Source organism: Podarcis raffonei, chromosome 13 (assembly GCF_027172205.1).
Source record: "Podarcis raffonei isolate rPodRaf1 chromosome 13, rPodRaf1.pri, whole genome shotgun sequence".
NCBI classification, from domain to species: domain Eukaryota; kingdom Metazoa; phylum Chordata; class Lepidosauria; order Squamata; family Lacertidae; genus Podarcis; species Podarcis raffonei.
In genome coordinates this window covers 50,921,393-50,934,802 of record NC_070614.1, presented here as the reverse complement: position 1 = coordinate 50,934,802, position 13,410 = coordinate 50,921,393, and the positions used below count along the sequence as shown (strand labels likewise).

The window sequence follows — 13,410 nt, the reverse complement described above, 5'->3', positions numbered from 1 at the left end:
TGAAAATTTGCCGGCATCTTAGTGTTAATTTCTCCTAATAAATGCATTTTTTAAAAAAACTAATACGGCCGTACCTTGGTTTTCAAACAGCTTAGTTCTCAAACGTTTTGGCTCCGAATGCCGCAAACCCAGAAGCAAGTATTCTGGTTTGCAAAAGTTATTTTGGAAGCTGAACGTCCGACAGGGTTTCTGCGGCTTCCGATTGGCTGCAGGACCTTCCTGCAGCCAATCAGAAGCTGTGCTTTGGTTTCTGAACGTTTTCGAAGTTGATTTGACTTCCGGAACGGATTCCGAGGTACGACTGTATACATATTTCTGCAAAGCTATTCCCTCCAACGTAACACACTTTTGCATGCTTTTTTCAGAGAGATCTACTCTCCCCCCTAAAATAAACATTTTTGTACTTGCTGGAAAACTGCCTTGCAAAATGTGGAGAGGTGCAAATTTCAAAGGCTAAATGTGTCTCGGTTTGGCGTACTGGCTCGAGAAGTTTGGATGAGGTGGTTTCTCATCAAAATGCAAACAAAATAAAATTTTTCCTCTATAGCCCTGATGTTTTGGAGAAGCCCAGCCCCCCTAGGTCCCGTCTCAGGCTGCCTACAGAGGAAACCTGTGCAAAATATGAGCAAGCCAGGGCTGAACTGATATTACCCTTGCTGGTACCTTTCCCGGGAAAATCAGAGGCTCACTATGTCAGGTTCCTATTGGAAGACCAGACAAACGCTAGAACATTAGCAGTGGCGAAGTTTTTATCGGTGGTTGCAAGAACCAATGATCCTTATATTCTGAACGAAATGCTTGTTTAACCTGCAGGTGGGCTGTATGAATTGTGTATTGCTTTGTAACGATTTGTTGGGTCTCTGGACCGTAATAAAGGTTGATGATGATGGAAATCTCTGGTGCAAGGTCAAGGAGAGACAGCAGAGAAGGATTTGGGCATCCTTCCTTATTGTGGGAAACTTGTTTTATAGCCACCATTCCAAAAGGCACATTAGCATCTTGACACATTTATTAGCACGAAGCCACGTTAGTACTGTGCATCCTGCAGGCAAAACAAGCAGATGAAGGAGCGGAAACAGATAAATCGAAATGAAAACTTTATAACACTAGAATATTTTTTAAAGTTTTCCATCAGTTTCTCCCCCTGACTCTCCCCCCCTCTCTGTAAGAAGACATGTCAAAATTTTTTAAAGGACACCAAGGAATTAAGCCCACCCTAAAGAGGAATAAAAGCATGCCAAAATGTGAAGGTTGCAGGAAGGGGCAGAGATTTTAGATGTTACTCCATTCTTCTCTGTGCCGTGCGGAATGTTGTGCCTACCCAGGAGACTTTTACATTTGCCTAAAAAGGAAAAGTGCCTAGTCCTCATGAAACAAAACTGGGAAAGGTTTGAGCAGCGATGGAAGTAAATGTTCAGAACCAACCTGGGCTCGGCTTCCAGGAATCAAAAAGCGCAGATTTCGTGGCCTGTAATTTCGTGGCAAAAAGCTTTCACTGATATCACCTAAACCAGACACCCCTCCAGCTGTTTCGGGACTACAACTCCCATCATCCCTGACCACTGGTCCTGTTAGCTAGGGATGATGGGAGTTGTAGTCCCAAAACAGCTGGAGGGCCGAGTTTGGGGGTGCCTGACCTAAACTGCTTTGTCACCTGAACTGCACCCCTGCAGCTCAACAACCACCCCCTTTCGTGAAATCCGCAGATTGCAAATTAAGCAGCTCTTGAGTCTTTTTTTTAAATGAAAATATATTCAGACTGCAGGCATCTGGCTTCCTGCTCCGGCCTTCCAAGTCAGCAGTCGTGAGGGAAGCCCTTTTCCGGCTTGCGAAAGGTGCGTGAGAGATGGAGGTTATATGGAGACGCTGTTCTGGGCTTCGGCTGGATTCATGTAGAGGTACCCGATGGGTAGGGTCTTGTTCCTGGCCTCAATTTCCTTCGAGATCTCGGCCAGGCGTTCCTGGAAGGCGGCAATTAGCTTCCTCGGTGCTTCCTCTGTGAAGTGTTCCTCAGGGTAGTAGCCCAGGGGTCTCTGAGAGAAAGAAAATTGTGGAGTACACATTACCAGGAACACAATAGGCAGGCCTTACCTGGACCCCTGGCTCAGCTAACACAGTATTGACCGCACTGGTCCAAAAGGAAAAAGGAAAAAGGAAGGCAACCTTTTTTTTCTAGTCAAGGGCCACATTGGCCCAAAGTTAGCCTGCCCAGGGCCACATATTGGCACAGGCTGAAGCAAAGATAGGCATGTGGCCGCAACCTGCTCTGTTTGTGTCACCCTGCTCCTCTCAAGAGGTGTTCACATATTACATTCAACAAATGGGCGCCCAAACATGCGTAGAGACAGCTGACCTGTGTTCAGTCCACCATGTGAACGGGCCTTCGGTCATCCCCCTTTATCTCTATATGCCACCCCCTCAGTGCCGGGTTTACGTATAAGCTAAACAAGCTATAGTTTAGGGCCGCACTCTCTTGGGGGTCCCCCCCAAAAATTAAAGGAAGAAAAACTGGATGTACATTTTCAAAATATAAGATAAAAAACAAATGAAATAAAACCTACATACAGAAACAGCGTTTCTGTGCGCTGCTCTGGTTCGCCAGAAGCGGCTTAGTCATGCTGGCCACATGACCCAGAAGCTGTACGCCAGCTCCCTCGGCCAGTAAAGCGAGATGAGCGCCGCAACCCCAGTTGTCTGCGACTGGACCTAATGGTCAGGGGTCCCTTTACCTTTACAGCAACAGTGTTTTGTGTTGTGGAGGCTCTTATGATGTAAGTCATGGGCCCCGCCTGCTAGCCTGCTCCCTAAAATATCACTGGTTTGCTCATTTCTATAGATAGGATGCCTACATTCTGCTAAAAGAGACATGGGTGGTGCTGTGGGTTAAACCACAGAGCCTAGGACTTGCCGATCAGAAGGTCGGCGGTTTGTATCCCCGCGACGGGGTGAGCTCCCGTTGCTCGGTCCCTGCTCCTGCCAACCTAGCAGTTCCAAAGCGCGTCAAAGTGCAAGTAGATAAATAGGTACCACTCCAGCGGGAAGGTAAACGGCATTTCTGTGCGCTGCTCTGGTTCGCCAGAAGTGGCTTAGTCATGCTGGCCACATGACCAGCTGTACGCTGGCTCCCTCGGCCAATAAAGCAAGATGAACGCCGCAACCCCAGAGTCGGCCACGACTGGACCTAATGGTCAAGGGTCCCTTTACCTTTTACATTCTGCTATTTATAATTGTTAGTAGTTTGCATCATATATTTACATCTCTTATTATTTCAGCAAGTTTCTAGGGACTAGATTATGAGCCTTTGTAAATTGTGTTTCTAAAGGAACTTCTGTTATTGCCAAATGCCAATGCGTTTGCACTATTAAGTTTGTCATGAATAGAAAATAACCCAGAGATGCATTTTAAATAAAAGGACACATTCTATTCATGTGAAAACACGCTGATTCCTGGACCGTCCGCTGGCAGGATTTAGAAGGTGATTGGGCTGGATCCAGCCCCCGGGCCTTAGTTTGCCTACCCATGTGTTAGCCCTAGCATGGAAGCCCCATTCGAACACTGTTTATCTACGCCGGCCGTCTAATTTAGCTTTGCAGACTCCCTGATTCCCTGATTAAAAACCATTTAATCACTGCATTTTATCTCCGTCGCTCCCTGTGTCTCCTTTCCCTTCGCTCTGCCCCCAGCACACTCACCAGGTCGCCCGGCTCGTAGCTCACGATGGAGAGCAGCGTCAGCAGAGCGCAGGAGGAGTTGACTTCGGGAAGCGTGGCCAAGATGCTCTCCAAACTCGCAGAGCCCTTCACCTTGGGCGGGGGCTGGCGCAAGGTGGCCGGCGTGTTGGGCATCCAGGCGGCGAAATCAAACTGTCGCGCGGGAGAAAAAATGGCAGCGTCAAGGAGGTGGGAGAAAACAGGTGGAGTCCAGGAGAGAGCAGGTGGGAAGCCCAATGATAAATGAATCGGTGTGGGAATTTGTCATGCGCCACAGAGACCGGTTGTGGGTGTGTTTTAGTCAGCCTGGTCTGATTGTGGCCCCATTTCTTCAGAGGGCAAAATGATGTCTTTGGCAGAATCTACTATACGTTTTGATCACTGCAGATGGTGACAGCAGTCACGAAATTAAAAGACGCCTTCTTCTTGGGAGAAAAGCAATGACAAATCTAGACAGCATCCTAAAAATCAGCGACATCACCTTGCCAACAAAGGTCCGTATAGTTAAAGCCATGGTTTTCCCAGTAGTGATGTATGGAAGTGAGAGCTGGACCATAAAGAAGGCTGATCACCGAAGAATGGATGCTTTTGAATTCTGGTGCTGGAGGAGACTCTTGAGAGTCCCATGGACTGCAAAAAGATCAAACTTCTCCATTCTTAAGGAAATCAGCCCTGAGTGCTCACTGGAAGGACAGATCCTGAAGCTGAGGCTCCAAGACTTTGGCCACCTCAAGAGAAGAGGAGACTCATGCACTCTCTTGCAGTTCCTTGAAATTTTGCCTCTCACCCTTGCGCTGGACGTATTGCCACCACCGGGAAACAGACACAGTCCAGTTCAGAATTGGGTTTAAGGAAAGGGATGGGGAGAAAGAGGATCAGGTGAGGCCACATACCTGTCCGCTGTTGACAGCTGCATGCCTTGCAGAGGAGCAGAAGATGATCATGGTGAGGAACTTGATGAGCTCGGCTTTGCTTTCCAAGGTGGAAGGAACGCCTGTTGGGATGGACAGGAAGTTCAAGCTATTCTGCAACATGAAGCCGTGTCCTATAGGGATGGTGTGTGGGCAGTTCTGTTTATGGTTAGAGATGTGATGGAGCAGAGGGGATTGTGGGAGAGGAAATGGGTGATGCCTTCAAAGCAAAGCCCTGTAACTGCTTGGCAACTGTTATGAGAATTATAAGGTCTAAGATATAAAATAAATGTTCATAAATGTACCAGGCAAACACATACATAAATATATAAACCACATGTCTGAAACAGTACCGGAAAACAGTCCTAAAGCCATTTTGACTCTTTCGGTGACCTCAAATATTCCTCTGCAGTTTGGATGGAAATGGGAAAAGTCTCCCCATTGTCTCTGTGCTCACAAATCCTGCCTTAAGGGCACATTTGGGTATCAATAGGGTGAGCCTGTGACCAGGACTCAGGAATTAAGTATTTATCATCACAAAAGAATGGCCAGGCTGCCCAGGTAAACCCATTAACAGGTTTCCTGCCAGACAGGATTCTGCTGTAGACTGCCACTTCTGTGATGTATGCATGATGTTTTGGGGGGTGGTCTACAGGGGATGTGGGTGGCGCTGTGGATTAAACCACAGAGCCTAGGGCTTGCTGATCAGAAGGTGGGTGGTTCAAATCCCCGCAACGAGGTGAGCTCCTGTTGTTCGGTCCCTGCTCCTGCCCACCTAGCAGTTCGAAAACACGTCAAACCACAAGTAGATCAATAGGTACCGCTCCGGCGGGAAGGTAAACGGCATTTCCGTGCGCTGCTCTGGTTCGCCAGAAGTGGCTTAGTCATGCTGGCCACATGACCCAGAAGCTGTATGCCGGCTCCCTCGGCCAATAAAGCGAGATGAGCGCCGCAAGCCCAGAGTCGGCCACGACTGGACCTAAGGGTCAGGGGTCCCTTTACATTTGCCTTGGGCTATAGGGTGGGCAATTTCAAGAGTCTATATAAGGGCTTGCGCACCATTGCTCAGGGTTCTCCCTCCTGAGTGTGGGGACCCTGTTACAACAGTTCCTTGAAAAAAGATCAGGCTTACTAGCTGCTTTGCTTCTCAATATTCTCTGGTTGGCCTCTGTTATTTTCTCCTACCGATAGAGAACCTACATAAGGACTCTCTACGGGCTCTTGGGTACCCCATTAAGGGGAAAGGAGTAGTTTTTTCTTATACCAGAAACCACAAAGTTCCTTCTCCCCCTTCCTTCGCCAGGAAGACCTGGGGGCGCAACTGGGGGGGTGCCCATGGCAATCACCCTTTTCTGGCTGGTGAGGCACTTCCTGTTTCAGGCCTGGCTTCCTGGACCGTTGTCCTGTCTTGCCCAATAAAGGGACCATGAACTATGTTATGTACTGAGTTGAATAGGATCCAAAATGCAGCAGTCTGGGTCCTAGAACAACAGGATTCAGAATGCAGCAGTCTGATTGGTCCTAGAACAATAGGCTCCAGAATGCAGCAGTCTGATTGGTCCACAGGAGCCACCCAATCCAGCTCCAGGTGGAAGTGAATCTGCAACCTGATTGGCCTACAGGAGAATCCCGGAATTAGCCAATCATGTGGGGCCCATTGTGTAAATAATGTACATAAAGCAGACATTCTGGGGGAACTTCCATTCCTCCTCACTACTATGAGCTGAATAAAGAGCATTAAATCTACTCTCAACTCTGAGTATATTTGAAACTAGTTGGACACAGAGAGGAGGGGTACCTGATTCCTTCCTGCCCAGGAAAGCTTCAGTGAAGATCTCGTGAACCCAGGCTTGCAGTTCGGGGTCTCCCTTCACAGATGAGTTACATCTGTAGTAGAGACCGACGATTCCAGAGACGAACCTGGAAAGCGGAAGAATTCGAGATATTCATGAACCTACTAATGGGAGGAAATTGGCGCAGCACATGGGAATTTGACACATGCTCTGGTTCAACAGTAAAGGGTTGGTTTTCCCGGGGGACAAACAGAAGTGTGGGCTAAGAAAAGCTCCACCTGTTGATGTTCTGTCTTTCATGTGCATTTTAGAGGCACAGGGACCCTGGCAGTAAGGGAAACTAGCGGCAACAGGGAGCCCTAAGAGAGCATCAGAAAACCAGAAAATTGTAGAGTTGGAATGGGTCGAGAGGGTCATCTAGTCCAACCCCGCTGCAACACAGGAATCTTTCGTCCAACGTGGGGCTCGAACCCACAACCTTGAGCTTAAGGGTCTTGTGCCCCACTTACTGAGCTTTTCCCTCACCCAGAACACCTTCTCGCAAAGGTTTCTGCCAGACCATCTCAGGGAAAAGGCTTTAACAGAGATTCCTTTCAAATTGGCTGGAGGTTTTGGCCTTGTTTCAAGCCTAACACCTGCTCTCATCTTAATCATCACCCTTGATCCTTAATTAAGAGCAGATCTACATTCCAGCTTTTGCTGAAGGCAATCACTTAAGCTGAACTAGTCCAAACAAATCTAAAAAGGTGTGTGTGGGGGGGGGGGAAGGAATGTGATTTTAATACTTAATTTGCTTTCCACAGTTAACTATTTCCTTTCCCTTCTCAGAGAATGAGGCCATCTGTCATTTTCCTCTGTTTCAGTGTTTATTTGCGGGGGCAGAGCGCGTGAACAGATTGCTTCGGGATTCGAATCGGACCCAGAAAAATCTTAATCGTGCAATTTGTCTCTAATATTCTCCTTGTTTCTGCTGTTTCTGAACCTACCTCCCTTTCACCACATTAGGAAGAACTTCCTAGTCATAAGAACCATCAGACAGATTAATAATAATAATAATAATAATAATAATAATAATAATAATAATACCCCACCCATCTAGCTGGGTTTCCCCAGCCACTCTGGGCGGCTTCCAACAGAAAATTAAAAACACGATAAATACATCAAATATTAAAAGCTTCCCCAAACAGGGCTGCCTTCAGATATCTTCTAAATGTCGGGTAGTTGTTTATCTCTTTGACATCTGGTGGGAGGGCGTTCCACAGGGCGGGCACCACCACCGAGAAGGCCCTCTGCCTGGTTCCCTGTAGCTTTGCTTCTTGCAATGAGGGAACCGCCAGAAGGCCCTCGGCGCTGGACCTCAGCGTCCGGGCAGAACGATGGGGGTGGAGACGCTCCTTCAGGTATACACAACCAATCCCTTCTGTGCCCAGATCCCAGGCCCAACCCGCAAAGGCTCACGTCTCTATGGCCTTCCAAATCTTCATCCCATCATCCCTGTAGTAGTAATTGGGCAAGGAGGCGACTCCTCTTTCTTGCAGGTCATCTGGGAGGCAAAGGGAGCTGTAGGTAGAGGCCTCCGCGCCTTTCGCTAGCAGTTTTATCATCCCGTCCCGTCCCGTCGCTGTTGCCTGCAGACCAATGGGGGGGGGGGAAATGCAAGGATCACAAAGGCAGATTCCCTCCGGGGAATTGTATAGAAATTTATTTATGCATGCTACAACATCAGCAAGAATGGTACTTGCCCCGAACTGGAAAGAAGCAGAAGTCCCAGTAAAGGAAGAATGGATACAAAAACTTTTTGGAATATGCAGGAAAATGGCAGAACTTACCAGAAGAATAAGAAATCAAGATAAAAAACTTTTACTAAAAGAATGGAAATGGTTCACTGAATATTTGAGGGTAGATTGCAAACAGATAAAAACATTGGCAGGATTATTGGAATAACCTGCAGTTTCGTAAGAGTTTATATTTAAAGTAGATAATTAAAGGAGCAAATTAAATGAATTTGGATATGCAGAAGATATTTTAAAAAATAAATTTAAGGAACCGCAGAAGGGGGAAGGAAGTCAAGCTTTGAAATGTTAAATTGATTGTGAAACAAGTGAAGTGTATACATTTGAAAAGTATAAATAAAAAACTGAAAAATAAATAAAGGCAGATTCCCACTAACTGGAAGCACTTGCGGGCAAACACAGCCAACCTGGAAGCCCTGATCCCAGCTGAGAACTGCCATCCAAAGTGCCTAAAGGGTGCCAATTGGGTGGTGAAAGCTGCCTGAAAACCAGAACCAATGAGAATCGATGGGATCAACCGAATGGACTACCCTCTGCTCCCAGTGTTGCAAAATGAAAACTCTGCTTTTGGACTCACGGGTGGCGCTGTGGGTTAAACCACAGAGCCTAGGACTTGCCGATCAGAAGGTTGGCGGTTCTAATCCCCGCGACGGGGTGAGGTCCCGTCGCTCGGTCCCTGCTCCTGCCAACCTAGCAGTTCGAAAGCACGTCAAGTGCAAGTAGATAAATAGGTACCACTCCGGCGGGAAGGTAAACGGCGTTTCTGTGCGCTGCTCTGGTTTGCCAGAAGCGGCTTACTCATGCTGGCCACATGAGCCAGAATCTGTACGCCGGCTCCCTCGGCCAATAAAGTGAGATGAGGACTGGACCTAATGGTCAGGGGTCCCTTTACCTTTAATGGAAATTTTTGGCAGGCCTTCGCTGCTCATTCCTGCGTTTCCAGAACCGTGATTAGCTCCCAGCCTGGTATCCGGATCGGCTGGGGCAAATTTGGGGTTGGCTTTTACAGCCCATCTCCTCCAAGGGACTCAGTATCCAGTCCATGATCGGTCAGAGAAGGACGGGTGGAGGCAGGAACTAGTCAAAGCAAGGCAGATCTTTATTTTTCTGTTGCAACAGGGCCGTCCCCATCCCCGCTGCAAGGAGGTGCGGCAGGGCCGGATTTCGGTTTGACGAGGCCCTCAGCTACTGAAGGTAATGGGACCCTTTATATGTCTAGCTGTCCTTTGTCAACAACAAATTGTCCCTGTTTTTTGTGTTGAATATATGCTATATGGTCATTTATAGACCTAATAGGTATCTCAAGCCATTTGCCCATGTTGCTGTGCAACCAGTCCATGCAGAATGTAGGCACCCTATATATAGAAATGAGCAAACCTGGGATATTTTAGGGAGCAGGCGAGGCCCATGACTTACATCATAGGAGCCCGCACAACACAAAACACTGTTGCTGTATGTAGGTTTTATTTTATTTGTTTTTTATTTTATATTTTGGAAATGTACATCCGGTTTTTTTCTCCTTTAAATTTTTGTGGGGCCCTAAGCTATAGCTTGTTTAGCTTATACGTAAATCTGGCACTGGACCCAGAGCAAAAGTGTGTAACCACTTGTAAAGATTTAAGAAATTGCCCGACCCCTTAGCCAAAGACCACCCGAAAGCATCATACCCGCTTCACAGTAAGAGGCGGTCTACAACAGAAATTTGAGAGTATTGCTTGTCTCCTGCCAAAATACCCTAAGATGCTTGCTGAATGCCTTTTCCAGTCCAGTTTGGGCCATATCTTAGTTCTTGAATCCACTGTCACAGACCTACCCCATTCATGTGAGAGGTTTATCCATTTACAGTCAAACCTCGGAATTTGAATGGCTCTGTTGTCAAACGTTTCAGTTTCCGAACGCCAAAAACCCGGAAGTAAGTATTCCGGTTTTCGAACGTTCCTGTACAGGATTTGGAGTGTTCTGCAAGTGAAAAGAACTATTGGGAAAGGTTTCCCCAAGACGCGTCTACTTCAGATAACATATCTGGACTCGTTGAGAGAGTCAAGATGGCTTCGGGATTGCTCTGTGAACTCAGATAACGTGTCTATTGGGGGAATGGATATTTCCTAATTTTGACGGTGGGAGGGTTGGTTTTCTGTGGAGTGTATGCCCCCTCTGTGTGCACCTTAAAATTTGTGTAACGGCTGTGACTGTCATTGCGGGTTTCCATCTCTGAAGGACCTGGACATTCCACTGACTTCCTGCCAACATGGCGGCACTTCCTGTCCACCAGGATGCAGCTTTTTCCGACTCCTCTTCCTACATCTGTGGCAGCCTACCTGGGACGCCGAGCTGTCCCTCAGCTGCCATGGCCCAAAAGCATCATTTTGGACACATAGCCAACCCGATGCGTTAAGGGGTCTCAGCCCAGCTCCAGCTGCCCACCTCAGACCAAGTCCCAACTTATGGGGGGTGTTTTTGGCCGCTGGCTAGACACCTGATGTGGGACCAGGACCCAGGACTTTCTCCTCCTGTTGCAAATCTCTCTTACCTGATCAAATACCCCTCCTGGTTGGATAAGACTGGTACGAGCAAGGGTGTTGATGTGCAGAGTATAACGGGTGTGGGGTATCAGGAGCTGTGGGAAAGAGAGGAGAAGAAACACGGGTTTAAGACTGGAAGGGAAGCGTCTCCTGACGTCCTCCTCACACTCAAATGCAAACATCATCATAATAATAATAATAATAATAATAATAATAATAATAATAATAAATTTTATTTATATCCCGCCCTCCCCAGCTGAAGCCGGGCTCTGGGCGGCTAACAACAATAAAACAGTACAAAAGTACAACACAAACAACACTCTAAAATCATTCATTATAAAATTAATTAAATTCAAGCCACTGGCCAGCATTGGGCCAGAGCTCCGCGAAGATTGCCGAGGGAGGGAGTCAGGCTGTGCCCTGGCCAAAGGCCTGGCGGAACAGCTCTGTCTTGCAGGCCCTGCGGAAAGATGTCAAGTCCCGCAGGGCCCTAGTCTCTTGCGACAGAGCGTTGCACCAGATCGGAGCCACAGCCGAAAAAGCCCTGGCTCTAGTTGAGGCCAGCCTAACTTCTCTGTGGCCTGGGACCTTCAAGATGTTTTTATTTGAAGACCGTAAGTTTCTCTGTGGGGCATACCAGGAGATGCGGTCCCGTAGGTACGAGGGTCCTAGGCCGTATAGGGCTTTAAAGGTTAAAACCAGCACCTTAAACCTGATCCTGTACTCCACCGGGAGCAGCCTTTCTCAAGAAACAGCCTTTCTCAAGAAACATTTCAGGTTCTCAAGTTTTTTTGCCATATTTCTGCCATTTTCTGCTAGGTTATGCATCTGTTCCGATTCACACCTAAATCAAAGAATCATAGAGTTGGAAGGGACCCCTAGAGTCATCTAGTCCAACCCTCTGCAAAGCAGGAATCTCAACTAAAGCATCCGTGGCAGACAGCCATCTGGCCTCTGCTTAAAAACCTCCAAGGAAGGAGTGCCAACAACCTTCCTAGGGAGACTGTTCCCCTGTCAAACTGCTCTTACTGCCAGAAAGTTCCTCCTGATGTTCAGTCGGAATCTCCTTCCTTGTAACTTGAAGCCATGGGTTCGAGTCCTGGACTCCGGAGCAGGAGAAAACAAGCTTGCTCCATCCTCCATGTGACAGCCCTTTAGATATCTCAAGATGGCTATCGTATCTCCTCTCAGTCTCCTCTTTTCCAGGCTAAACATATCCAGCTCCTTCAACCATTCCTCATCAGGCTTGGTTTCCTCATCATCTTGGCTGCCCTCCTCTGCACACCTCCCAGCTGGTCAATATCCTTCTTAAATTGTGGCACCCATGTTCAGCATTGTAACATAGGATTTTTAAAGAGGATTTTTCAGTAAAATGAAGCTACGGCACCTAGTCTTCCAACGACGTCGTTGTCGTGATATCCTATAAAAATGAGGACTAGGACCTTAATTTCTTTTTTAAGAGAGAGAGAGAGTGAAATGCTAGTTCTTCACAGTCACCTAAGGAGGCTCCTTAGCTCATATGAAACCATCCTAGTATTATAAGAAAAACTTGCTCCTTTCCCCTTATGGGGTACCCAAGAGCCCGTACTGAGTCCTTAAGTGGGTTCTCTATTGGTAGGAGAAAATAACAGAGAATATTGAGAAGCAGCTAGTAAGCCTGATCTTTCTTAAACTGTTGCAATAGGGTGCTCCCCTCACATGCAGGAAAGGAGGAGGAACCCAGAACATTGGTGTGCAAGCTCTTATATAGACTTTTGAAACTGCCCACCCCGTAGCCAGACCCCCCCAAAAAACCCCATCATAATACATGACAGAAGGAGGCATCTACAGCAGAAATCCTGTCTGCCAGGATACCTGATAATGGTCACTGATTGCGCTACCTGGGCAGCCTGGCCATTCTTTTGTGATGTTAAATGCTTTAATTCCTGAATCCAGGTCACAGGCTCACCCTGTTCATTCACAAATACGCCCTTCAGACAGGTAAGCAAAACACCACAGAGAGGCTTTCCTCATTTTCTTCCTCCTTGCAGAGAAATGTTTGAGGTTGCTTTGGGAGAGTCCAAATGGTTTCAGGATTGCTCTCCTGTATTATTTCAGCTATCAGGGATGCGGGTGGTGCTGTGGTGCAAACCACAGAGCCTAGGGCTTGCCGATCGGAAGGTCAGCGGTTTGAATCCCCGCGATGGGGTGAGCTCCCATTGTTCAGTCCCTGCTCCTGCCAACCTAGCAGTTTGAAAGCACGTCAAAGTGCAAGTAGATAAATAGGTACCGCTCTGGCGGGAAGGTAAATGGCATTTCCGTGCGCTGCTCTGGTTCACCAGAAGCAGCTTAGTCATGCTGGCCACATGACCTGGAAGCTGTCTGCGGACAAACGCCAGCTCCCTCGGCCTATAGAGCATAGCTGTCAACTTTTCCCCCTTTTTAAGGGAAATTCCCTTATTCCGAATAGGATTCCTCTCAAGAAAAGAGAAAAGTTGACAGCTATGCTATAGTGCGAGATGAGCGCGCAACCCCAGAGTCGTCCACGACTGGACCTAATGGTCAGGGGTCCCTTTACCTTTACTATTTCAGACATGTGGTTTACATACATCTGTTTGCCTAGTACAGTAAATTTATGAACATATGCTTTATATATACAGCGGTACCTCGGGTTAAGTACCGTATTTTTTGCTCTATAAGAC

The 13,410-nt window shown here is 47.4% G+C and overlaps 1 protein-coding gene across 1 annotated transcript in view; it reads right to left on the bottom strand.

Annotated features, from left to right (window-relative positions):
• Positions 1-1,487: 1,487 nt before the first annotated feature.
• LOC128400136 (hydroperoxide isomerase ALOXE3-like) overlaps positions 1,488-13,410 on the bottom strand; it is a 34,998-nt gene continuing 23,075 nt past the window's right edge. The window contains exons 9-14 of the mRNA XM_053362171.1: positions 10,738-10,824; positions 7,873-8,042; positions 6,420-6,541; positions 4,604-4,704; positions 3,693-3,863; positions 1,488-2,033 (exon numbers count right to left, since the gene is read on the bottom strand). Coding sequence (XP_053218146.1) covers positions 1,854-2,033; positions 3,693-3,863; positions 4,604-4,704; positions 6,420-6,541; positions 7,873-8,042; positions 10,738-10,824 — 831 coding nt within the window. The 3' untranslated portion in view covers positions 1,488-1,853. The remainder of the gene's footprint in view (positions 2,034-3,692; positions 3,864-4,603; positions 4,705-6,419; positions 6,542-7,872; positions 8,043-10,737; positions 10,825-13,410) is intronic.